This window comes from Gossypium hirsutum, chromosome D09 (assembly GCF_007990345.1).
Source record: "Gossypium hirsutum isolate 1008001.06 chromosome D09, Gossypium_hirsutum_v2.1, whole genome shotgun sequence".
NCBI lineage: Eukaryota > Viridiplantae > Streptophyta > Magnoliopsida > Malvales > Malvaceae > Gossypium > Gossypium hirsutum.
This window is the reverse complement of record NC_053445.1, coordinates 42001573-42025250: the sequence shown is the minus strand read 5'-3', so window position 1 is coordinate 42025250 and position 23678 is coordinate 42001573. Positions and strand designations below refer to the sequence as shown.

The following is a 23678-nucleotide window of genomic DNA, read 5'->3' as shown; positions in this document are numbered from 1 at the left end:
ATAATTTTAATAGTATTAATAGTTAGACTTAAATTTTAAAATTCAAAAAGTAGAATGAGTAAATTCTAAATTTATAAAAAAGTATAAGGACTTATAATTTATTTTAACCTAAGAAGTCAAAGTTATTCATCTTTTGATTTTTGGTTCATCCGGTTCAATCACTTTAAAAATTAAAACAAATAATTAAGAGAAAACATTTGATTTAGACTTCACAACTGGCAGAGTGATGGCAAGTATCTTATAGAGAGTATGATAAAATATATAAAAGAAATGAGTCACATAATAACTTTTTCAATCTACTTGTGAAATTAAAAAAGTACACTATTGGTGTACCAAATAAATATGAACGAGAAGATGATAGAATATGAATAGAAAATTTGAAATTCCATCTTTTTAATTCTCAAATTTTGGTTTTCACCATCCGGTTTCAACCTAACCTAAGGTTTTTAAAATTGGGTAGGTGGTTAAATGAGTTAGATTACTGATTTTTGGTCTAATTAAATTTATTTAATGAATTATTAAAAGTTATAAAAAACATTTAAAAATATAAAAATCGGTTCAACATGTTCTTAGCCCAATTTGTAGGTCAATGATCCAATCCTTTATTTTGGACAAGTACATTAGACGAATGTCGTTCTGATTGGCTAATTTGATCCAATTTCTAAAAACAATAATTCAACCAACCAATCTAATCCACTTCTGTAACTATGCTGTAAATATATGCTTGAATTTTCTGTCAAATATATTTTCTGTTTAATCCCTGCATTACCCAAATTTATTCATCTTAGTCAAGATATATTCAAAATTTCAATCCAATTGTCCTAATCCTAGTTCTATTTATTTAAAAATATATTTGTGATTGACTTATAAATTCCTAAAAAAGATTTTTAAATAAAAATTAATGAAAATAAAAAATATAGGTTTATATTAAGATTAAAAAATTGTTAAGTATAGTTGTTAGTATAAGAAAATACTTTTGCAATAAAATAAAAAGTGAGAGTTGAATTATTTTTATACAAAACTAGAGGTTAAGATAGGGTAATCCAGTTTGAATAGGTGTCTAACAAAAGTTGCAATCATCATCATACAAATCTAATTTTTTTTAATTGAGATTTATATTATGCTTTATTTTTTAAAAAGTAAAAAATAAACTTTTTAAGTGAGTAGTTAATTTTTTAAAATTAAATTTTAGAATGATTAATTAAACGTTTAATTTTACTTTTAAATGAATTGTTTAAAAAAGTGGATAATGATATCTTCCAAATCACCAATTTTTTAAACAACCAAATTAAGTGTAATTCCCACCGTTTTGTCTAGGAAAATAAAACCGTCTAATGACGTTTTCTTTAAATAATTTAGTGACGTATCATTTTCTCTTGTCGGCTAATTTATCGGCATATGCTGAAAAAATATTAACAATTTATATTTTTTTAATTAATTAATTTAGAGAGAAAGTGTCTTACAATGTGTACTTTCAACCACATCAATTGAAAATTCATTTTATAATATGGTTTTCGCTAAAATTTGACACATTATTTTATATATTTGAATTATTTATTTAATTTTATAATATTAAAAATCACCATACCCCACAATATAGGTGAAAAAAATATAGATATTATATATAAAGAAAAATATATCTAAAGAATTAGCTAATATTTTTAAAAAATAATTACATATTTATTATTTGATTTTATAGATTAATTAAAAAAATTTTAAAAATAATATATTTATTAATTATAAACATTAATTAAAAGTAATAATCATCACTCAATTAAATGAAATTAATAAAGAAAGAGAAGAAGGGGAATGAATAGTGGAACAGAAACCACGGGGATAAGGCGGAAACCACACCAAAATTGAGACTTATTGGGTCCCTGCTCTCCAACCTATTTTGTTTTTTTCTTTACTTCACCTACTTCTCCATTTCTTTTTTGAACTTACTATAAATATAGTTTTTAATGTTTCTTCTTTTAGTTTTAAAATGTAACTTTTTTTTAATTATCTTATTGAAGTTAGTTCAGTTTAAATTTAATTAATCGATTTAATTCTATTAATCGGTCGGTGATTGAATTTAATTCAATCGAAGATCAATTAATGATTTCTTTTTAAATTTCAACTATCGATTAATTCGGCTCGAAATTGGATAATAAATCGAATTAAATAATGTATATTATATATAATGGTTAACTTCTTGTTTGGTTGCTAATTTTTAATATTTATGCGGTGTTTCTAAAAGAATTTGTTGGTTTCACATCCACTTAAAGTTTTCTGAATTATTAAAAAAAAAGGAAAATGAATATTAGCAATGTATTTTTTTATATGTTTTATATTTATTTTAATAAAAGAAACATATAAATCTTGATTCATTCAATTAACTGGCTGAATTAATCGAAATATTTTTGTTTTGTTAATGTATTTGAAAAAAAAGTTTGATTTGGTTAACGGTTAAAGACTTTTACATTTCAAATAATTTGATTAATGGTAATTCAATTCAGGTATTAACCGAACCGACAGTTTAAATATCCTTAATGAAAAGGAATATAAATATTTAGAGTTGATTAAGTATTTTATAAAGATATTAGCAAAGGATGGAGGAAGGAAAACTGAAATAGTTTGTATGGATAAGTATTTTGATTATTACTGATCTGATTTGTGGGATAATTTTTTAGATTCTGTTCCAGTGTTTAAGAGTTAGAATATGTTATGTTGGTAGCGAATATTTTTTATGGTTCAAATATGAAATCTGTTTTTATGAATAAAATTGTTACTATTTATATATTCGAATTTGATATTGTACACTGGAATTATGTGGATTAAAATAAGACTAAAAACTAGCCCAAACATTTTTGCACCTATGACATGTTGGAACACCGTGGACTGTTGCATATGTTTCCCTTGGAGCCGTCGGCTATACGCTTTGGGAACGATTTAATTAATTAACAAGGGATTTTAATTTTTGCAAATATCCCTCAATAAATACGATAAATTTTAAATTTATACATAAATTCTAATTTAATATGTAATTGTATATATGAATTTTAATTTTACGTAATTTTATACATAAAATTTAAATTTGACCAAATTCTTGTAAATTATTAACACAATTCGTTTAAGGTTTATATGTTACATACATAAATAATTATATTTATCCAATATAAAAATAAATTAATGTATTTATTTTTTTTAAATGTGTACGATTAAATCAAAATTAAAATTTCTAAGTATACATTTGAATCACAATTCATATATAGTTTTAAAGCTTATCGGCATCAAATTAGTAGAAAAAACTGTCAAAATTTGCGCGAATTATAATTACAATAATCTAATAATTATAATTATAATTATAATTTAAAAGTTGAATTTTCAATTTATATATTATGTTTAGTTGTTTTGAGGTAAAACCCATTCTCTTAGAAACTTGAAGATATTAGACTATAATTCTAATAAATAGAAAATTCAAACACTTCCTCATAGATTTATTATAAAATTTCTTAATTTTAAAAACATCGTACAATCATATAATTTTCCCCCCAACTACATCGTGGATGCATCCATGCCGTAGTTCCATCACTCCCATATTTTGTTTTAAGATATTAATTACTTTTACTTTAGCTTTCAAATTTTTAAAATTTGATCATTTAATATAGTATAATGAATAAAAGATGCGATTAGTTAAAATTTTAAATGTTAAATACTGTTAATAAAAATAATTAACAGAGACTTTAAAAATAAATTTTCATTTTCAATCTCTCCACTAATTTTAATATAATAACTAAATTATCCAATATCATTACAATAAGTAAGATCAACATCACTATTTTCAATCTCATCCTACGCCCATATACATCTTCAAATAGAGCTCGACTCCCAGCTGCTGCTGAGTCACCTAATTTGATTTTCTTAGTCATTTTTAACCCCACGAGATGTATTATAATCGCATTTTACCCATCAATCACAAAACCAAAACCAAAACCAAACAAAAAAAATATCCCACAAACTGTTCACTATTTCTTACCTAACTATCCGTACATAAATGTCATTTTACATCTCTTTTCGTGATAACATGAATATAATGTGCGTATTATACGAGTTTTATGCTCACATCATGCACAAGGTCAAATGAAAAAGTAATTTATTACGTCAATAAAAAAATCATGAATAATCTTTAATTTGCATACAAATAGTTACACGCTATATGCTCTAGAAATTCAATGGTAATACTTATTAGCAGTCAGAATCTGAAGCTAAAGCTTTGATTTACCTGGTTTACTTCCAGGCATCTGCAGCGCATCATAATGACCAAAACCATGGTACAGAACTCTGACTGGATTTTCAGTACCATATTCTTGGCCATACTCAGCAATGGCAATCAAGCCACCGGCATCCCTGTCAAACATGTAGACCGTGATCGGCATCCTGCCAGATGCCATCATCAAGTTAACAGTACATTTATACATTATTTGATTTATAAAAGGAAAGAGGGAAAGAAGCCCTGCTCAATAAAATACACAAAACAAAGACTTACTGGAGAACATGTGAAGCCATGAACAGTTCAGGTTCACCTCCCCACACATGTGGCTTCCTTATATGTGATACATAGGTATCGAAATCTCCTTCAACAAACCTGTTGGCATTATTAATCAGATACATGTTTAAAAGAAATGTTTTTTAACCCAAATCACACAATGTCTTCTTTAGAAAAGTGAATGTCGTATGTTTTTGCCCAAGGTGAAAGACAAGTATTTTTGTTTTCATGTAGAGAACGAATTCTTGCATCCTCTTTAGTGGAACCTGCTTGGATACTATATTTAAATTTGGTAGGAAAAGTTGTATAACTGAAAAAGACAAATCATTAAAACACTAGGGAGTTCTGACTTAAAAATGAACAAGTTGCCTACATGACTCCTCTCATCGAAGTCTTTCTTTCCTTTCATAGAATTTAACAATAGGTGGAACTTTGGAAGTTTCTTCTGGCAAAAAAATAGCAGCCAGAGAAAGTGACAAAGAAATGAGTCTAAAAGCTGACAAAACCAAACAGGCTTACCATTCTGTTTCTTTTCTTCGTTTGATGAATTCATCTGCAACCTGAAAAATTACACATTGCAGAGAAGGCAACACTAGATTATGCATCAAACGAGATTGTCGGCTTAAAAAGATCAGGAATCTAACAGAATATCCATATATCAAACAAACCAGCATCAAATTTGATTCAGTAAAATTTTTATAAGGTCAGGAAAATCTGCAAACTTAGCAATTGCAAGTTATAAAAAGGGATATGCATAGTATATAATCAAGAAACCAATCAGAAGGAAAGATGCCTTTTTTATAAAAACAACACCAAAAAAAGAGTTTATGGAAGCAGAGATTAAGAATGTACTTTAGCTCTCAAGTCATCTGCCAGTTCCCTCTGAACTTGCTCACTTGGAGCAGATTTCCCAGATCTTAAACAAGCTCCATGAGCCACCGACCGAAACATACATCTTCCATCTCCAGGTATTCCTGCACGATTTAAGACTTAGGGAAGTGATTAAACTGATGCCTCCAATTTGATAACTGTGAGCAAGCACTTTCTGACCAGGCTGCATAAGGACTAGGGTATAATCTGCCACTCACCAATAACAGAATAATCGGTATAGACCTTTTTCCCATGAGAGAATTGAGCTTGAGAAGAATCATGCTCATCTTCCTTTCCCTGCTTTGCCCCACCAGCTTCTGCATGTACTGGTTCAGAACTCGAATAACAAATTAACAAACCAAAAGCTAAGCCAGCAGATACAGAACCTGGAGGCCAGGATTGAGATCCTCCAATGCATTTGAATTTTTGAAATGTTCCATGTTTGGACAGCAAAAGCCGCATTTTCATACTTTGACCGGCCCAAGAAATTTCAAGCTGTCTTTTAAGTTTTTCTTTATTACTAATTGATTCGTTAATTGTTAGAGTCTGGAATTTTCCACTTCGCCTAGATGAGCGGAAGTAGCCTGCTTGGAATTCTTGGCAGCCAACAGACGTTGTATTGGAAACAGAAAGACCAGTATATTTCACCTTGGTTCCAGAGTATAAACAATAGCAGCAGGAACTGGATGGTCCGCAGGAAATGATGCCGCGGAGACTGCTGCTCATCCGTCCCCTCAAATGGACAACATTCTTAACACATGTGCTGATGGGAGAACAAACCATCATGTTGGCGAAACCTGATACACAAGCACAGTACAGAGAGCTTAATGCACAATAACCCAAAGGAATAAATGTCAAAATTATGTAATCAAACAATTAGTTGACTTAAAAAACAAGCATCAATTTGAAGAAATCAAGTTGCATTTTTTTCCCACTGTGTATCATTCAATTTATAGAGATTATACGCAAATATCAGCCAAATTATGGAATAACCATACTCAAAACATCATGCATGAGTATAAGTAGGTTAAATACTACATTTCAGTACCTTGACTTGCAAATTTTATACTTTGCAGTTGGGCAAAATGGTTTTTTCAGTAGTAATAGTATCATTGATACCCATTACTTCATGAAAAACAGTTTCTCAGAATGGACCTATGGTGAGAAAGGCAATAGCATAATGCATGTCATACTACTCCAACTGGGGTCCCAAATGCTAATGTTTCCCACCTCGTACTTAACATATCACAAGAACATATATTCTTATGATGATACACATAAAGTCGGTATAAGAGTTATCTTATTGCATACAGACAAAAGAATTCTCTTGAATAAAATAATAAGTTTCTGATTTAGGTTAGCTCAATTGTTGATTCCTGACCTCATAATCGGCCATATTTTTCATGACAACCTGATCGGTCCAAGCCAAAGAACAAACTAGGTTGACTGCTGAATTAGGAATGTTCAATTCTCAAATTGAAACTCTGAACAAGGTTAGCTTTAAATTTCATGTCAACCTGAGAACCCTGGCCAAAAATCAGATTAGGTTCATTGTTTGTCAACTCAAGTTTCATTTTGCACCATTCAATTCCATGAAAATTTGAATAAAGAAAATTTCCCCACACACACACAAAAAAAAAAGTTTACTTAAAAAAGTTAAGATCTGAAGCAATTTGGAAAACATTAGAATGATCAAGCCATTTTTCATCGAATCCCTAAAAACCTTGGAACCATTTCTGAATATTACTCGTCCTTTTGCCATATTCATATACTAATCGGTTTCTTACTTAAAGCAATACTCTATAGCATCTTATTGAAACAACAAGAAACTAGACCCTTATGATTCTATTATTATTACTAATGCTGATTCTGTATTGCAGATTCAAAAGCAATCATATCATCAAGTCGTCACCAAACCAACTAACCCATCTGTTTTGGAAATTAGAACCCTCTTATCCAATGCTATAACTATAAAGCCAATGTTAAAACTCATAAAGTTAATTGTAACAACAATAAAGAGCATAAATGTTCAAAAAAAAAAAGGGAGACAAAATTAAATAAATAAAAAGTGCCCTAATAATAAAAAAACGAAAGAAAATTCTGAAAAAGAGAGAGAGAGATGAATATGAAAAGAGAAAGGGGGAAAGCAAACCTGATGGGATGAGAAAATGGAAAATGATAGTTTAAGAAAAGGAAAGAAAATGGAAGAAAATAGGGGCGAAAAAGGGAAGGATTATAAGAGTAGATGAAAAGAAAGGGTTAAAGGGTTGGATTATGGAAAGAGAAAAGAATCATCAGGAAAGAAAGAATTACCTGGAAATAACACCAAAAAGGTTCGGTTGAGAGGACAAGCAATGGATTTTAGTTTCCCCTCTTTCTAAAACTTGTTCTAATAATTCATTAGCCCGTTTAGCCGTATCGTAGAAGTTAGCTTCTTGCTCCCTCTTCTCTCTCTCTTTGTGTTCTTACACAGAAAACAGTGTACTGTTTTTACTTCTGGAACAACCGTTTTCATCATATTTCCAAACCGGAGTCATCTAAACGGCGTCGTTCCGTAACGTTTCCGCTGCTCATTTTGAATAGAAACAGCTTGAAGTTTTATGAGGGTTAAAATATATCATAGGTCCCTGTACTCTTTATAAATTTATAATTTAGTCCCTATACTTTTATTTTAAAAAATTTAGCCTCTCTACTTTTTAGATTTCAAAATTCAAGGTCAATTGTTAACATTGTTAATTCTTTTTTTTTAATTTATTGGCGTGACATTTTAAAATTGAAAAAAAAACTCTTTTAGCAGCAATGTAACTAGAAAACAACATTGTAATAAACTTAAATTTAACAAAATAAATTTTAACAGGATTAACAGTTGGACCTGAATTTAAAATCTGAAAAGTAGAATGTCTAAATTCCTAGAGATAAATGTACAATGGCTAAATCCCAAATTTTCAAAGAGTAGAAGGACTTATGGTATATTTTAATCTTTTATTAATTGTTTAATAGTCAATGTATTTGCATAAATTGTGGATTTAGTCATTATACTTTAATTTGGTCAATTTTAGTGTTTTCACTTTTAAATTCTTGAAGTTTCAATCCCGACAACACTAATTATTAAATTCATTAAGTTAAATTTTACTGTTTTAAATTTTTGGACGGTGTTTTTCACTTAGCTCTAGTAGTTTCATGTACTTTTCGGAAGTATTGATAACTTCTAGGTGGTGTTTTTCTCAAGGGATTTGATTGTTTTTGTCATCCATAGGTAATTTTCATCTTTTGTCTTTCATAGCTTCATTGAAGTTTAGTAGGTCACTATCTATAAAAGGCAAAACAAATCATTAATAGCTTTAGTAGCAATACAAATAATAGACACTTCTCATTCTTCAAGGTCTTTCACTCGAGCTATCTTCAACATGGATAAGAGAAGGTGAAGATAGAGGGATTAGGTTTTGCATTAATGTCATGGTCTCTTATTCTTCCTTAAAATAAGTCAAGGAATCATAATAATGTTTTTCTTATGCCTCTCAATTCCAACCTTCTCATTTATCGAACTCAACATCTTGATATACACTAATCTTTCTATTGCTTTGGTTAAGCTAACATCTCGCTGCACTCTACTCTAGTTTATTCCTTAATTCATTTGTCACTTAAATTTATAAATAAAAAATTGAAAAATTAAGTTAGTTATGATTAGATCTGTCCATGGTTAGACCACCCAGCTTGACTCGAAGGCATACTCGAAAATTGAGAAGTTTTTGACAAGAATATAGGCCCAAAAAATGAGTTTTGACAAAAAAAAACAAGTCGAATCTCATTTAAGGCTTTTTGGCCCCGAACTCGGCCCAGCTCAAATTAGCAAAAAAAATTATGTTACTATTGTTTTATCGTTATTATTTGGATATTATATAACTCTTATTTTATTATTGATTTTGTTACTATTTTAGAGCCATTTATTTGTTAAGTTACACCTATCTTGAGTGTTTTTAAGTATAAATATTTTTTTAATTTATTTTCAATTTGTTAAGAAGCATTTATTTTAATGTTTTCAGTATTTTGATGTATTATATATATTTTAAAAAAATTATATGAAAAAAATTAATTCAGGCAGGTAGGGTTGGGTCCGAGCCTAACAAACAGACCTAACATTTTAACAATACTTGACTCAAACTCAGCTCGACCCATCCCATAGACAGATCAAATTATGATCTAAGCTCATATTTAGAATGAAGTTTAACTAGAAGATTTGAATCCAACCTTGTAAGTGAGGATCAAGCATGAAGATGAAAACTCCATTATATTTAGGGAGTTTGTGATGTGGTTTTTGTTATACATTTATTCAATTGGATTTGAGGCATGGATTTTATTGACGTGTAAAATATATGAAACCATAAATAAAATCTAGATAAGAAATGGTTGTTTATTCTAAATCTTGATTAACCTTTTGCTCATAATTTATATGGATACTCTGTAGTTAATTTATGCATTTTGGATGTTATGACTGGAGACAATGTTAGCGTCGGTAATGGTTAAGGTTATGAAAGGAAGAAATGAGAAAAAGAAGTAGAGAAGAAGAGAAGGAAAATAAGGGGATAAAGAAAATAAAAAGAAAAAAAGAAATAAGACCAACTGTAAAATGGATATTAAAATTTTCAATTGAAATGATGATATTAAGGTACCATATCAATTTGGTTTTACATCCTTAATGCCTACATCGTCAACTGCTATAACATAATAAATTGATAAGGTTAGTGACCTTATAGTGAATTTTAAAAATTTAATTATCAAAATGTAAATTTACTTAAACCTAAATGATCTATTTTGCAATTTATTCAGCAATTTATAATATTATCTCATTTTGAGGAAGCCGAAAAAGGAAAGGCAGGCTCCCACGCTGAAAAGTGAAAAAAAAAAGACCACCCGTGTTCCATGATCCATGTATTCCACTTTCACTCGGTTCAAATAAAGTAAAAAACCCTGTAAAACAAAGGGTTTCTCTTTTCTCTCTGAAGGAAAAAGAAGAAGAATAAAAGGCAGCTAATCGGAGCTTTAACATTGTTGGGGGAAAATGGCTTGGGATTTAATTTTCTGGGTTGTCTGTTTCTTCATCAACATTGCTCTTCTTGCTTCATCCTTTTATCAGGTAATAATACTCTTCTCTCCTCTTTTCTTTCTTTCTTTGTTTTTTGATCTTCTCTAATTTTGTTTTGGCACAGTTGTTATCGTTATCAGATCTTGAGGCTGATCATCTGAATCCTTTCGAAGCTTCTACTCGGATTAATTCGATTGTTCTCCCGGAGTTCCTTTTGCAAGGATTTCTCTGCATTTCTTTCCTGCTCACCTGGCATTGGTTCATGTTTCTTTTCACTCTTCCTATCGCTGCTTATCATCTCATGTTGTAAGTTCGTTTACTTACTCCCTAAATAAACTATGCATTTAAGTTTACTCTGATTATTCTACAATGGCATCCCCCCCCCTTCTTTGCTCTGTTAGGTTTGAATCAGGTCAAATATTTTAGACTTTATAGGTCGAGACCGATGATGATGTAGATATACAAGAACAAGATTTGAATCTTGCTAGGAGCTTGGCTTTAAATTTTAATTTTGGACTTTGACTTGGATCTTTGCCCTGAGGTTTTCTGTGCTTTCAAAACTGTTAGTATTATATTTAGAAAGTTGTGAATTCATAAGATTCTATCACCATTTCAGAGAGACAGATGTGTATAGTCGTGTTAAAGGAAAATTTTCAAGCAAGAAATCTTTTAAGTTAAAAGTTTTGTTTTGAAATGCTAACTCTAGCCAATGCTTGCATCATGGATCCTTATAATCGATTGAAAAATGAAGTCGACAAGTGAATCAACTAACTTTCCTTTTAATATAGTTACTTTTTGAACTAAATTCTGCATTCAATTTGTGACTGCATAATGTTTTATTTATAATTGATGTTTCAGGTACTTGAATCGGAAGCATCTTCTTGATGTCACTGAGATTTTCAGAGATCTTAATACTGAGAAGAAATATCGTTTTATCAAGTTGGCCCTTTACTTATTGCTCTTCACTGTAGTTTTGTTCAGGTTATTTCGGAACTTAAGCAATATTTTGTTTTTGATTCACTCCTATATTTAGCACTATTATTTCTGCACTGCCATGTACTTATTGCATGATTTAGTCTTTCTAATTAAGCTTTTCCCTCTTTGTTGGGTGTAGACTCCTCTCTGCAAGCATTTTCTTTTTCTTCGCATGGAAGTTTGAAGAATTAGACATTCGAACCTCTCTTTTCTACTAGTATTTTAGGAACCCTTTGGTTAGTCCTCTTGTCATAATTCAGCACATGCATGTACCGTTTCTCTGTTGTTGAAGTAGATTGCTGCATTTACAATTATATCCATGCTAATATTGCATGCATGCATAACCTGGCTAGTTTACTGTTGCATTATGCAAAATAGCTTCCAATGTGTCCAAAATTTAGTATTAACTTGCGTATCAGATTTGTGATATTTGATTTATTTTTCTTCAACTTTTGACTGTTTAAGATTCAAGAATTTCATTTTCAAAAACTGAAACTCCCTCACCAGGGATATATTATTAGCAAGTTATGGCATACTTGCAAACCAATCTATTTCTATATGTATTTAAAGATTCTATTTCCATTAATAGATTATAATTCTATATGTATGAAAGATTCAATTTCCATCAATAGGTGTTACGTGTCTTTGGACCCAAGCTGTCTTTGTTAGCTATACATGGTGTTTCTTGTGAGAACTGCGAAGTATTCAAAAGTAATGCAAGCTTCATTTGTTTATATTTTCTCCTAGCAGAATTATCGTATTTTCTAGTGTAAACTAGTGGAATTACGTAATTTCTTTCAGTACCCTACAGCTAGGAGGATGTCACAATTAAGCAGTGATAAAAATGCTGGTGTGTCTTTCATTCAGAGGTGTTTAGAGAGATGCATGCATGTTCATAATGGAGACAAGTTAGCTCTTTCTTTAATTGATGTGAAGATACTGTAGTTCTGTTGTTTGCTGCCTTAGAATATACACTTCCTGGAAATTATATTTCTTTCTGTCTATATAGTTTTCTTTCGTAATTAGTTTCTTTTTGCCTTCTTGAAATTTCTATCCGATTTCTCTGTTTCCCTATGCATGTTATGCATGCTGAAAATAACCTCCAATTTGCAGGCTAGTAATATCTGCGTTCAACTCTTTACATGATGAAGTTGATGTGCATGCATTTTGATTACTTGGCAGTGTGGTAGTTGGTATTTGTAAGTCTGTGTTGAAAGTGAAACCTAGCTAACTGGAGTAGATGTACCAAAAGTTGATAGTTTGATTAGTTTACTGAATGGGTTTTTACTCGGGCTGATTGATGCAAAGGGAAGGAGCTAGACAAATTTTCCAAGTTTTGAAGAATCAAGTGAAAGGAGTGTTATCTTCCTAAAGAAATGATTGAATCAAGTATGCTTTTTTTCTTGAAGTTCCTTCTAATATATTGAACTGATTGATGATCCATTTATGTTTTTGCTGTCATGGGCACATGTATTTCCTTCCTCAACTTCTGTTTTTCTTTTCTAGATTAGACCTTAGGCTTGAATTTTTACAGCGTTGTTACCTTCAATTTCATTCAATTTTGGTGTTTTCAGTAGCTTTTTAAAATATTCGTCTTTGAGCCAATTGAGCTTCTGTTTATAAAAATATTAAACAAAACTAAAATTTTCAAAATAATAAAAACTATTTAAAAGTTAAATCCAAAATGAAACAGGACATATGGTTGTCCACATTCACTATGAATATGGACATATCAAAGATAATTTTTCTAAATTATATAAAGTTTAGAAAAATATTAAAAGTTATTTTCTTTAAAAATATGATATAAATTCTATTGATACATTTTAAGAAATATAAAAAATATATAAATATATAAATAAATTTATTTTTCAATCTTTATTATATAAGGACATATGGTCATGGCAAATCCATCTCATGTTTAGATTGATCTTGATCATGTGCTTTGATTCATCTCATATTTATATATGAACAGTCAAGTTCGTGAAAAATGACATGTAAAATTCACTTATTATTATTTTTATTTAGTTGATGGATTTATTGTCCAATAACGAAAATTCTTGGCAAGTGTTAAATTCCCCTTCCTTTCCTTATTGAAGAATAAATTTATTTATTTTCCAAAATAAAATTTTATTTTTTATATATCTAAAAAGGTATCAGAATTTAAAAATTGACACAAGTTTAAAAAATATATTTTTTAATATTTTAAAATTTTATATAATTTAGAAAAATTGTCTTCAATGAACCTAGATGATCATTGATCGGGCTACAAAGCTCGCCTGAAAAGTGGGAGGATTTAGACAAAAATATAGGTCCGAAAAATGGACTTTAACAAAAAATAAAGTCTTTTTTTGGCCTAGACTTGGCTCGAATGTCTTTTTTTATTTCATTCTGTTGTTTTGTTATTATATTGCTACTATTATGTTGTTATTGTTTGGAATTTGGATATTGTATAACTCTTTTTTTTTATTACCCTTACTACTATTTTAGAAACATTTGCTTGCTAAGTTACAACTATCTCAGTTTTATTTAAGTATAAAAAAATTTTAATGTATTTTTAATTTTTTGAGAAACATTTATTTTAATGTTTTTAATGTATTTCATGTATTGTATTTATAAATTTGTTTTTATATAAAATAATATAAAAATTTTAAATACAGGCCAGGCTGGGCTCAGGTTTAACATTTCTCATCTAGGGTGCTTGAGCAAAATTTTAGCCCCATTTTTTGGGCCAAATTTGAGTCTAGAAAATATAACTAAAATTTTGTATTGGCCTGGCCCGGTCTGGCCCATAATTAAGTCTACATATTTATAAAAAATTAAAAGTATTAATTTTTAACTATTTTAAAAATAAGTTTTGAAATGAATGAACTTGGACAACTATTTGTTTAGATTCATTCCAGTAAAATATAAAAAATATTCCTTTTAATTTATAAAAAAATTAAAATTTTTATTTTTTTACTAAGGTGGCAGCTGACTTGACACTACCACATCAACAACTGTGATTAACACAAAACGTTACATTAATGCTATAGCAGTTAAAGACGAAAAATGTTCTTCGAAAAATTTAATTGATACCAACTTAAAAATTTAAAAGTTTAATTGAATATATTTTTGGTGAAGAGGGTTGATTGATTTTTTTTTGATTAAGGAGGTTGGTATACCCTCAAATCTGATTCAAACATAGATAATTATTCCCCTACTACTTGATGATAAAAACACTAAAAACGATTCGGGAAACCGGATTGAGCCGAAATCCAAATTCAGCCCCAAACTTGTAAATATTGGAAGCTTATAGTAGCTCGAACAGACCCAAAAATCTAACCCAACCCAGCGAACTTGTTTTCTCCTGATCTCAATCAACTGTACAAGTTTAGTGCGTTTTCCTCGTCGCTTTCTCTCTCTGCAGAAATAATAAAAATTTATAAAAGAAATTTCCTAATGTGTCTGCACTTTTCAGGGCGACAAACACTCTCTCCAACAACGTTTTACTCATTTTTCTAAGCTTGAGCTGACCGCCCTCCACGAATCTAACCCAACTTTCTCGCTTCACTTCTTTAACCTGTTAACACTGCAATTTGGGTTGAACTAACCAAGTGGCTGCTTTTTATTTTCCTGAATTTTGAACGTGGGTATTTTTCACACTTCCCAAATTGCCTAGTCCCACCGCTCTCTAATGGAGTCGAAGGCAGGGACGACGGAAACCAGATCCAACATAACGGCGTCAGACGGGGACCAAGTTGCGGCACTCGAATCCCTACAATTTACAGACGAATTCCACCGTTTAATCTTGGCTCCGCCATCTGACAATGCGACTTCTCTCGCGGCTCTTCTTGAACTCCCGGCTTCACGAGCCCTTGAGCTTCTTCACTCTCCGGCTTCGGCTAAGCTTATCGCTGCTCCGGCTCCCAGCTTTGAAGCTTTAAAAGGAAACTTTCTTTTTCCTTCTAATACCTCTTTGATTGATCAAGCTGCGAGATCCTCTGTGTTTGCTGGAGGGGTTAACAACACCAATAACAAGAGCAACGCGCCTGAAACGACGTCGAACAATTCAACCTTGAATCTTGAGAAAGCAGTGAAGAGTGAGCCGGCGGAGACCGAGTCATCTCAGCCGTTGGTTTCTGACCCAGCGGTGGAGAAGCGGAATTTCAAGAGAAAGGATCGCGAAAAGAAGGTGGAAAACCATACACAAAAGAAAATTTTCAACTAGCGTTTCTGGGATTTTCCTTTTTCGGCATAATTTTAATTAATCAGCTTAATAATTCGTTTTTGAGGGTTTTTTTAGGCTAAAGGTTCAACGAAGAAAAGCAAAACTGCGGTGAATGATAGCTCAGATGGCCCTGAAAAGCTGCCCTATGTTCACGTTAGAGCTCGCCGGGGAGAAGCAACGGATAGCCATAGCTTAGCAGAGAGAGTAGTTCACTAATATCCTATGAAATCACGATTAACTCCTTAATTAATTTTCTTATTAGTATTTGCTAATTTATGTTGAAGCTAAATTTGGTGTTTAATACGGGGAATTATAGGCAAGGAGAGAGAAGATTAATGCACGAATGAAGCTACTACAGGAGTTGGTACCTGGTTGCAATAAGGTGAGTTTCAATTGGATTAACAGGTTGGTTACTGATTTGATTGTTATTTTTTTATCAAACTAGGATTATCTGTCTAAACGGGCAACAAGAAAGGTCTTTAGATTCTTTTTTGTTAGTAAATGTTGTCTTTGTCACCTTTTGCACAATACTTCCGTAACAATAAAAGTGATGATCTTGATGTCCTAATGGCAGTTTGGTGATTTTAATGTTTTAGCTACTTTTCTTTTGTGGGGAGAGTTTGTTCAGAGTCACTTTTCTTTTCTTTCTTCTTCTTCATTTATTATAAAAAAGGGTTCATTTCATCTTTTTTCTAATAGCAAGTCCGGTTTTGTTGTCCTTTTAGCGATGTTAGTATAAATGGGAAAGCTAGATTTTCTAAGATCTTTCTACTTGGTGTTTTGGACTTTGAATCATCTATGGAAAGTATAGTTTTGGTCATGCGCAAATGCTTGAGCTTGACATTACCATGAAGAGCTCTGTAGACATGTCTAGTGGCTTGTTAGATTAGATGTCTTTATGGGGTCCCATTTCATTGATATATAATGGTTGCTAACTTCTGTTATAGGTTCGGTATCTGTCCTCTACGGGATAAGTAGAAAAAGGATGACAAAAGAAAATGCTTTTTACATGCCCAATATCCTGCCTAACTACATGTGGACATAATGTGGTAGTTCTTGGCTAATTAGTTTTAATTGTTCAGGACATTATCTTGATTTATTCCTTAACATTTCATAAGATCTTTTTAACAAATAAAAGGAGATCTGAGTCTTTTTCTGGTGCCTTTTCTTCATGAAGTGACCACAATTCAGCAAAAAGTAGATAAGCAAACCTGTGAATAACCTTTCTTTTTCTGGACCACAAGTCATGATCTCCTTGAAATTTTAAAGGACAGAGTTTTGGAATTTTTGAAAAAAAATTGTTGATTTTAATTGCTTTCAGTCTGATGCCTTTCACATTACATTCTTCAGGAGATTGGAACTACAGGATTCCATCTAGCTTTAGATTTTTGTTTTGGAGGTAGTCAGGTTGGAACTTATTTTAGTATGAGGCCATGATTAAGCCATCTATCTGTGTGTCATGAAATTTTCAATTCTCTCATGTCTTTTAATGGTTCCTGGTACGCAGCCTAAGATAAGCTTACATGGTTATTCCGAAAGTTGAAGCCATAATTTTCAAGCAATCAAAATCTAGGTGGATTCTACTATACTAAACTGGAAACTTATCTGCTTCCGTTTGAGTTGACTTCCTGCTTTTTAGTCTGGTACTCAGGCCATTTATTTCCAATATCTGAATCAGTGTTGTTAAACTGTGCACCTTAGCACCAGAAATCAAACGTGCACTTTTGATCAGGCACACACTTGTTTGCCTAAGCCCACTTTTCTGTAAGGCAATAAGCACCCAAAAATAAAAGTCTAGAAGTTATTTTTAATTAATTGTACTTTTACTAGTAAGAAATGGGATAATATTGAACTCGCTATTCTCAATATTTGAGTGTTCAACAACATATATGAGACTAAGGAAATCATGCATATTGGCCAGTAAAAGAAAAATGGAAAATTTGTATTTTTGTAAGATAAACTGGATTCCATACGTGAGACTATAAGGAAATGGTGCATATTGTCTAAGAACAGGAAAAGAAAATCTTGCATGTTTTGCAAGTTAAATTGAATTTACGGTTTAGAGTTTAGTATTATTATGGGTGTGGGTATATAATATATACACGCATATTGTACCTTCACTCAGAGAAATGTCTGTTTTGTGACATGCTCTCCAGCAATATGTGGGTTCTAGCACGTAAGTGTGCCTTGTGCCTTTGACAACACTGACATTATTTTCAATTAATGCTTTCATGTAGACAAAGTATCCTTGTAGCCCATACAAATTGTTTCTGGTAGTTTCAAATAAGAACAATAAATTAAAGTTCAAATGGTAGTCCACCCTTCTTGTATGTTTATTATAAAAATATTCTATGAGGATCAAATGTCAAGAGCTTTGTCAGCTATGTTTTTGTTTCTTAAGGCATTAGGTTCAAGAAGTTGAATGTTGTCTGAAGCGCTTTTAGTTTGAATTTCTTTACAGAATGTCTACAAGACTACAAATTTAAATATATTCAACAAGTTTGTAATCTGTTCTGCAGATTTCTGGTACAGCTTTGGTGTTGGATGAAATCATCAATCATGTGCAGTCCCTACAAAATCAAGTGGAGGTGAGAATTGTTCTTCTCAAGCATCATTTTTGTGTTGCAGTTCTTATCAATGAGACTTGCAGTATCTTCCATTCCCATGGTCTGATTCTGGTATCATGTTTCTTTGGTTGCAGTTCTTATCAATGAGACTTGCTGCTGTGAACCCGAGAACTGATTTCAACCTCAACAGTATATTCACAACAGAAGTAAGTATCTGGCACCTTGTCTTATATGCCTAGTGTAACATTTGGAGTTGAAAGCTCAGCTCCTTTGGTAATTCTCCTAGTTCATTTGACTGGTAGTTCTGCAAAGTTTTCAGCCTTCTTTAGGTTCGGTGGGAGCTAAGCTACGACTATATTCCTCCAGAGGACTTTAATGTCAGAGGTTTCTTGAAATTTTCGTATATTCATTCTAGAATTGTTGTTTATGAACTCAGACTATAGATTGGTAAAGTGTAAGTGGGTGTACGCTTCGTTCTATGGCTTCTTCCACCAGATTCCTAGCTGGTATTTTAAAGGACTGCTTCTCATTAATATTTGGAGGGCAGTTGGTCATGTCACGACCACCATCGTCATCTGCTCTTTATGCTTTCAACCATTGGTTAATGTGACTGGGAAAAATGGTTGTCAGTCAGCTAATGGTAATGTAGATTTCGATGGAAAATCAAATAGTGCCAGCCATGATGGCCCATTGTTGCTGGAAAATATTGAAATTCATGGGTCTTCAAATGATTTATAATGCTGTTAGCAGAATGGTTTGAACGGAAAATGCTGAAATGCTGGTTCTATATTAACCTTTTGTGGTGAAATCTGGTAATATAGATTGGTAATTAGACGAAGCCATAGAACGAAGCGTACATATAAATTGGTGAAATCTGGTAATATAAATTGGTAATATAAACTGGCTTTATAATGGATTATGTCGGGTAGGAGCATATATATGATGCACGATTTACATGGTATACCATCAAATTTCTCTTAGTCAAGACAATAGCTATTGATTTAATTACCTGAAAATTTCCACTAACAGGTGTAATCATCGTTTAATACTTGTAGAGCGGATCTCTACCGGACAGTAACTTCCCCAGTATGGTTATGCCTCTAATATGGCCTGGGGTTCAAGTCAATGGCAACAAGCAACAGCATCAGCAGCAATGGCAATTTGATGCACGTCAGCAGCCTGTTTGGGGGAGAGAAGTCTGCAATAATTACATCACTCCAGAGAACTCACTTTTAAGTTATGACTCCTCAGTAAATTCAGGTAGATAAGGAATGAGTTTAGTTGCTTTCTGAATTATCATCATTAGTAAATTTGCAAAACCACAACCTAACATTTTGAATCACATCTAACTTTCAAGTTTCATCTTAAACAAGCAGTAGCAGAGCTTGAACTATTCTCTTCAAATGGTCAATGGACAACCAACAAGGTGGTTGTTGTCTAGTTTCCTCACAGATTGCATTGAATTTTGACATTTCCCTTTAATAAATTGAATAGAATTTTTGAGAAAGAACAGCATAGCAAATTATGGAGAGTCGGAGGAACTTTTTGAGGTTAAAAGTTTAAGGAGTCATGATTTAGTTATCCCTGTGGTTATCTGCACTGGCTATTATTGTACTACAATGCTGGATAAAACCGAGGGAAAAGCTAGGTGGGAAGGGTGTCAAATAATTGTATTTCTCAAGGTTTTAAAACTTATCCTACAATTACTTCATTCAGAGAACTTCATTTCTTTGTTGAAGAATTGATGAGAAAATGATGTTGTCAGCTTCCAGTTCCAGATGTTTGCTACTTAAAACTTTTATCAAGTTTGATATTAGTCATTCAATTTCGTTTCATACATGGGTTTTGTATGTTCCTTCTCATGCCAATGAAACAGAGAATGAGACTAAACATCTATTGCAACTTTGGTGCAGCAACGTTGCATGCCAATCAAACTGAAAATGGAGCTATGAAGTCTGAAGAAGTTCCAACGGTTAGACTTGTGGAAAGATTGTTGTAGTTGTAGCTAGTATTGTATATATATCAAGTATTAGAAAATAGCAGGAAGTAAAGGAGAGACTCCTATCATTTATCTCTTGGTTTCCATGTCATATATTTACTCAGAGTTGGTTGGAAACCTTGGGATTTCTCAGGACCAGAGACAAGAAAGTCTCAGTATGCTGTTACTACTATTATATACATATATATACATTACTATATATACTAAAAAGTCCTTCAATTAATACTTCATTTGCGGGGTAGATTGATTCATATTGTAAAATCATAGAACGAACTATGGTTACTATTATGAAAGATAGTTTCTTTTGTTCAATATTATATATTTGCTTTAGTCCTTGACAGACTGAATTTGTGTATGAACTATGAAAAGGGTTTCAGTGGCTCCTGTTTTGTCCAATTCTGTTTGGTTGTATTTGATCGGAATGACGAGGATGGCATTTACACATTTCATTCCAATGAATCAATTATGGTGACAATAACAAGGCAGTCCGAAAAATGAAACCAGTCCAGTGAAAAGCCCCCCAAAAGAAAAACGTAGTAGATTACTCACGCCATAATGGTCCACTCTCCAATGGCCCAGACTCTTGTTTGTTACGCAAATTCCCAATGATTGCTTTGTATCGTATTTAATATTTCTCTGTCGATAAGAAGGAACACTACTTCATAACAAGTTTCCGCTTTACTAAACGCCAATTTCTTGGCTTGGCTTGGCCATTTCCATTTCCTAATCAGTTGACCAGATCCAAAAGAAATGGGTGGTGGAGCAGCAGCAGCTCCAATTCCCCGTCTAACAGCGATCGCTTTCCTATTCCTCCTCCCCATCGTCATTCAATCACATACTCCCTCTATCTCCGTCAGAGACTTCGGAGCCACCGGAGACGGCAAACACTACGACACAGCCGCCATCCAGTCGGCCATCGGCAGCTGCCGCACTAAACCTTGCTACGTGACCTTCCCAACAGGCACATACCTAACGGCCACCATCTTCCTCAAATCCAACGTGATTTTGGACATCCCGAAAGGCTCCACCATCTTGGGTGGGACCAAATTGGAAGACTACCCGAAAGAGTTCGATAGGTGGTATGTGATATTGGCAGAGAATGCAAGGGATGTAGGGATAACAGGTGGAGGGGTGGTGGATGGGCAGGGGTTGGAGTTCGTGGTGAAGTTCGACGAAAGAAAAAACGTGATGGTGAGCTGGAACCAGACAGGGGCTTGCTCCGGCGATGAGTGTAGGCCAAGGTTGGTGGGTTTTCTTGACTCTACCAACGTCAGAGTTTGGAATGTTACCTTCAGGCAACCGGCCTATTGGTGGTAAGTCCCTTTTCTTTTTCTCTCTCTATCATGTTGTGATTGCGTATGTGTCAGAATCGTATTGGTTACGAACCTTATCCCTTTTCAGTTTGTCCCTCGGCATTATTTAGTTTTGCACCTGAGGGGAACCGATCTATTTTATTCAATTTCAATACAGACTTGGCAGTCGTGGATGCCCCTATCCGTGGCTGACACATTGCATGTGAGGCTTTTACTGTTAAAGTTACATATCATTATAACTATAGTTTGATACTCCATGGTTATTCAAGTAAGAGAGTGAGTTTTGGCATTCCATGCGTATGCATATTTTAGCTGGTTATTCTCGCAATGATGATTCTATTCTGTAAGGATACTTGGATATGAATATAGAGGTCTAATTTTCCCAAGATATGAAGTAAACTTAGAAAAGAATTAAATATCGCACTCTTTCTTGGGTTGGGATAACATAGCTTCTGTGAAGACAACCCCCTACTAGAGGATGGTCAATGCCGGCCAACTTCATTTTAGACTCTCCCTTGACCCAAAGTTCCAATTTTGCTGGATGCCTCCTTACACAAGTTACACCCCTTTTTTTAGTATTACTTGTTTTGTTTTCTTTAAGTTGCTTTTGCTTCAAAGAATATAATATTATCTATCGGAATATAATTCATATAAGATTATTTAGTAATTAATTATTTAAATCATATTTCTTTTTCAATGGAAAGCATCTTGCAATTGAATATATGTTTCAGGGACAATTCCAAGGTACAAATTCAAGGGATACCATGTTTCTACAGTTACTTTGGTTTGTTGTGATTTATGGAAAGATTAGGATGGATAACACATTTGAATGTAAGGATGGATATAACGTAGGGAATATAAGATTTGATCATGTAGATTTGAAATATAGAAACAATTAGTAAAACCTGAAAATTGCTATTAGAAAAGGGCTGAGATGATATAAACAAGAGATTTGGGTTATTCCATGTATCCTGATGAACAATTTGGATAAATTGCAGCTTGCACATAGTTCGATGTGAAAACACATCTATCCATGATGTTTCAATCTATGGAGATTTCAATACACCTAACAATGATGGAATAGACATTGAGGATTCAAATAATACAGTGATTACAAGATGCCACATTGATACAGGAGATGATGCTATATGCCCCAAGACATACACTTCCCCTCTATATAACTTAACTGCAACCAACTCCTGGATTCGAACCAAATCTTCTGCAATTAAACTTGGAAGTGCTAGCTGGTTTGAGTTAAACAATTTGGTCTTTGACAACATTACTATTGTAGATTCTCATAGAGGGCTCGCATTGCAGATACGTGATGGAGGTAACGCTATCTGGTTTTCGTTTTTTGTTCTTCTTTGATCGTCAATGTTACCCGGTTTTACGCTAGTTTAGTGAACGATTTTTGGTTTGTGCAGGAAATGTAAGTGACATTACTTTCTCAAACATAAACATCAGCACGAGATACTATGATCCGTCATGGTGGGGGAGGGCGGAACCGATTTATGTCACGACTTGCCCGCGGCACTCAAATTCATCAGAGGGTTCAATCTCCAACTTGAACTTCGTAAACATCTCCGCAGTTTCCGAAAACGGTATCTTCTTATCAGGTTCTAAAGGTGGACTGCTAAGGAATTTGAGATTCATCAACATTAACTTAACATACAAACGATGGACGAAATACATGGGAGGGTTGGTTGACTATCGGCCGGGCTGTCAGGGACTTGTGAACCACAGCACAGCAGGGATTATAATGGAACATATTGATGGTTTGGATGTTGAGAATGTAAATATGAGATGGTTCGATGGACGAACGGTGCAATGGGATAATCCTTTGGACTTCAGGCCTTCTACTGTGAATAACATTTCCTTGCTTAATTTCCATTCTGGTGTCTACAAACAGGGAAGGGGGTCATCGGAGCAGATTCCCCTTTTTGGCTCAAATTGAATTCATCATTGAATTCATCATTTTTACACGAATTGTATGCGTGGACAAACCTTTGAAGGTGTAGTTTTACTTGTAAACTCTTTATCAGCAAAGCTATTTAAAACAAATGATTGATTCACTCTTTCACTTTTTAGGAGTAATTAATCATGTTTGCTTTTTTTTCTTTTGGCCATGGATGCTAG

At 32.8% G+C, this 23678-nt stretch overlaps 4 protein-coding genes across 15 annotated transcripts; 3 read left to right on the top strand and 1 right to left on the bottom strand.

Annotated features, from left to right (window-relative positions):
• Positions 1–4118: 4118 nt before the first annotated feature.
• On the bottom strand, positions 4119–7942 carry LOC107891276 (OVARIAN TUMOR DOMAIN-containing deubiquitinating enzyme 4). Of its 9 annotated transcripts, none has more exons than XM_041100712.1 (8): positions 7712–7942; positions 6780–6924; positions 5785–6195; positions 5617–5715; positions 5381–5502; positions 5048–5088; positions 4529–4627; positions 4119–4419 (listed from the first exon to the last, which is right to left on the bottom strand). In XM_041100712.1, the coding sequence occupies exons 3-8, from the start codon at positions 6182–6184 to the stop codon at positions 4248–4250; spliced, it is 933 nt and encodes a 310-aa protein (XP_040956646.1). In that variant the 5' UTR covers positions 6185–6195; positions 6780–6924; positions 7712–7942; the 3' UTR covers positions 4119–4247. The 9 variants fall into 9 exon arrangements, with proteins under 9 accessions (XP_040956646.1, XP_040956647.1, XP_016671499.2 ...); XM_041100713.1 differs by lacking the exon at positions 7712–7942 and adding an exon at positions 7551–7683; XM_016816010.2 differs by having other exon boundaries at positions 5617–6195.
• Positions 7943–10258: 2316 nt separating this feature from the next.
• Positions 10259–13043, top strand: LOC107891277 (protein cornichon homolog 1). Of its 2 annotated transcripts, XM_016816014.2 has the most exons (5): positions 10259–10532; positions 10606–10787; positions 11340–11462; positions 11596–11692; positions 12570–12899. In XM_016816014.2, the coding sequence occupies exons 1-4, from the start codon at positions 10458–10460 to the stop codon at positions 11672–11674; spliced, it is 459 nt and encodes a 152-aa protein (XP_016671503.1). In that variant the 5' UTR covers positions 10259–10457; the 3' UTR covers positions 11675–11692; positions 12570–12899. The 2 variants fall into 2 exon arrangements, with proteins under 2 accessions (XP_016671503.1, XP_016671504.1); XM_016816015.2 differs by lacking the exon at positions 11596–11692 and having other exon boundaries at positions 12570–13043.
• A 1453-nt stretch (positions 13044–14496) lies between these two features.
• LOC107891282 (transcription factor bHLH48) lies at positions 14497–20541 on the top strand. 3 transcript variants are annotated; one of them, XR_005918158.1, is made up of 8 exons: positions 14497–15627; positions 15739–15867; positions 15980–16045; positions 18183–18251; positions 18365–18436; positions 19286–19490; positions 19588–19656; positions 20144–20301. XR_005918158.1 is itself a non-coding variant. In XM_041100709.1 (8 exons), the coding sequence occupies exons 1-8, from the start codon at positions 15130–15132 to the stop codon at positions 20180–20182; spliced, it is 1128 nt and encodes a 375-aa protein (XP_040956643.1). In that variant the 5' UTR covers positions 14497–15129; the 3' UTR covers positions 20183–20541. The 3 variants fall into 3 exon arrangements, 2 of the variants coding, with proteins under 2 accessions (XP_040956643.1, XP_016671507.1); XM_041100709.1 differs by having other exon boundaries at positions 19607–19656; positions 20144–20541; XM_016816018.2 differs by lacking the exon at positions 19588–19656 and having other exon boundaries at positions 20144–20541.
• A 171-nt stretch (positions 20542–20712) lies between these two features.
• On the top strand, positions 20713–23614 carry LOC107891280 (exo-poly-alpha-D-galacturonosidase). The gene is made up of 3 exons (XM_041100708.1): positions 20713–21542; positions 22541–22872; positions 22967–23614. The coding sequence occupies exons 1-3, from the start codon at positions 20980–20982 to the stop codon at positions 23494–23496; spliced, it is 1425 nt and encodes a 474-aa protein (XP_040956642.1). The 5' UTR covers positions 20713–20979; the 3' UTR covers positions 23497–23614.
• Positions 23615–23678: the final 64 nt, after the last annotated feature.

What these genes read in the sequence shown, in the direction of transcription:
- LOC107891277 (XM_016816014.2), top strand. Translation starts at nt 10,458, where the DNA reads ATGGCTTGGGATTTAATTTTCTGGGTTGTCTGTTTCTTCATCAACATT. An exon ending in TTGCTTCATCCTTTTATCAG is followed by an intron (nt 10,533 to 10,605) that starts GTAATAATACTC and finishes GTTTTGGCACAG; the next exon opens with TTGTTATCGTTATCAGATCT. An exon ending in TTCACTGTAGTTTTGTTCAG is followed by an intron (nt 11,463 to 11,595) that starts GTTATTTCGGAA and finishes TGTTGGGTGTAG; the next exon opens with ACTCCTCTCTGCAAGCATTT.
- LOC107891282 (XM_041100709.1), top strand. Translation starts at nt 15,130, where the DNA reads ATGGAGTCGAAGGCAGGGACGACGGAAACCAGATCCAACATAACGGCG. An exon ending in TGGTACCTGGTTGCAATAAG is followed by an intron (nt 16,046 to 18,182) that starts GTGAGTTTCAAT and finishes TCTGTTCTGCAG; the next exon opens with ATTTCTGGTACAGCTTTGGT. An exon ending in TGACTCCTCAGTAAATTCAG is followed by an intron (nt 19,491 to 19,606) that starts GTAGATAAGGAA and finishes TTAAACAAGCAG; the next exon opens with TAGCAGAGCTTGAACTATTC.
- LOC107891280 (XM_041100708.1), top strand. Translation starts at nt 20,980, where the DNA reads ATGGGTGGTGGAGCAGCAGCAGCTCCAATTCCCCGTCTAACAGCGATC. An exon ending in AGGCAACCGGCCTATTGGTG is followed by an intron (nt 21,543 to 22,540) that starts GTAAGTCCCTTT and finishes GATAAATTGCAG; the next exon opens with CTTGCACATAGTTCGATGTG. An exon ending in ATTGCAGATACGTGATGGAG is followed by an intron (nt 22,873 to 22,966) that starts GTAACGCTATCT and finishes TGGTTTGTGCAG; the next exon opens with GAAATGTAAGTGACATTACT.
- LOC107891276 (XM_016816010.2), bottom strand. Translation starts at nt 6,184, where the DNA reads ATGATGGTTTGTTCTCCCATCAGCACATGTGTTAAGAATGTTGTCCAT. An exon ending in TACCGATTATTCTGTTATTG is followed by an intron (nt 5,503 to 5,616) that starts GTGAGTGGCAGA and finishes TAAATCGTGCAG; the next exon opens with GAATACCTGGAGATGGAAGA. An exon ending in CGAAGAAAAGAAACAGAATG is followed by an intron (nt 4,628 to 5,047) that starts GTAAGCCTGTTT and finishes TAATGCCAACAG; the next exon opens with GTTTGTTGAAGGAGATTTCG.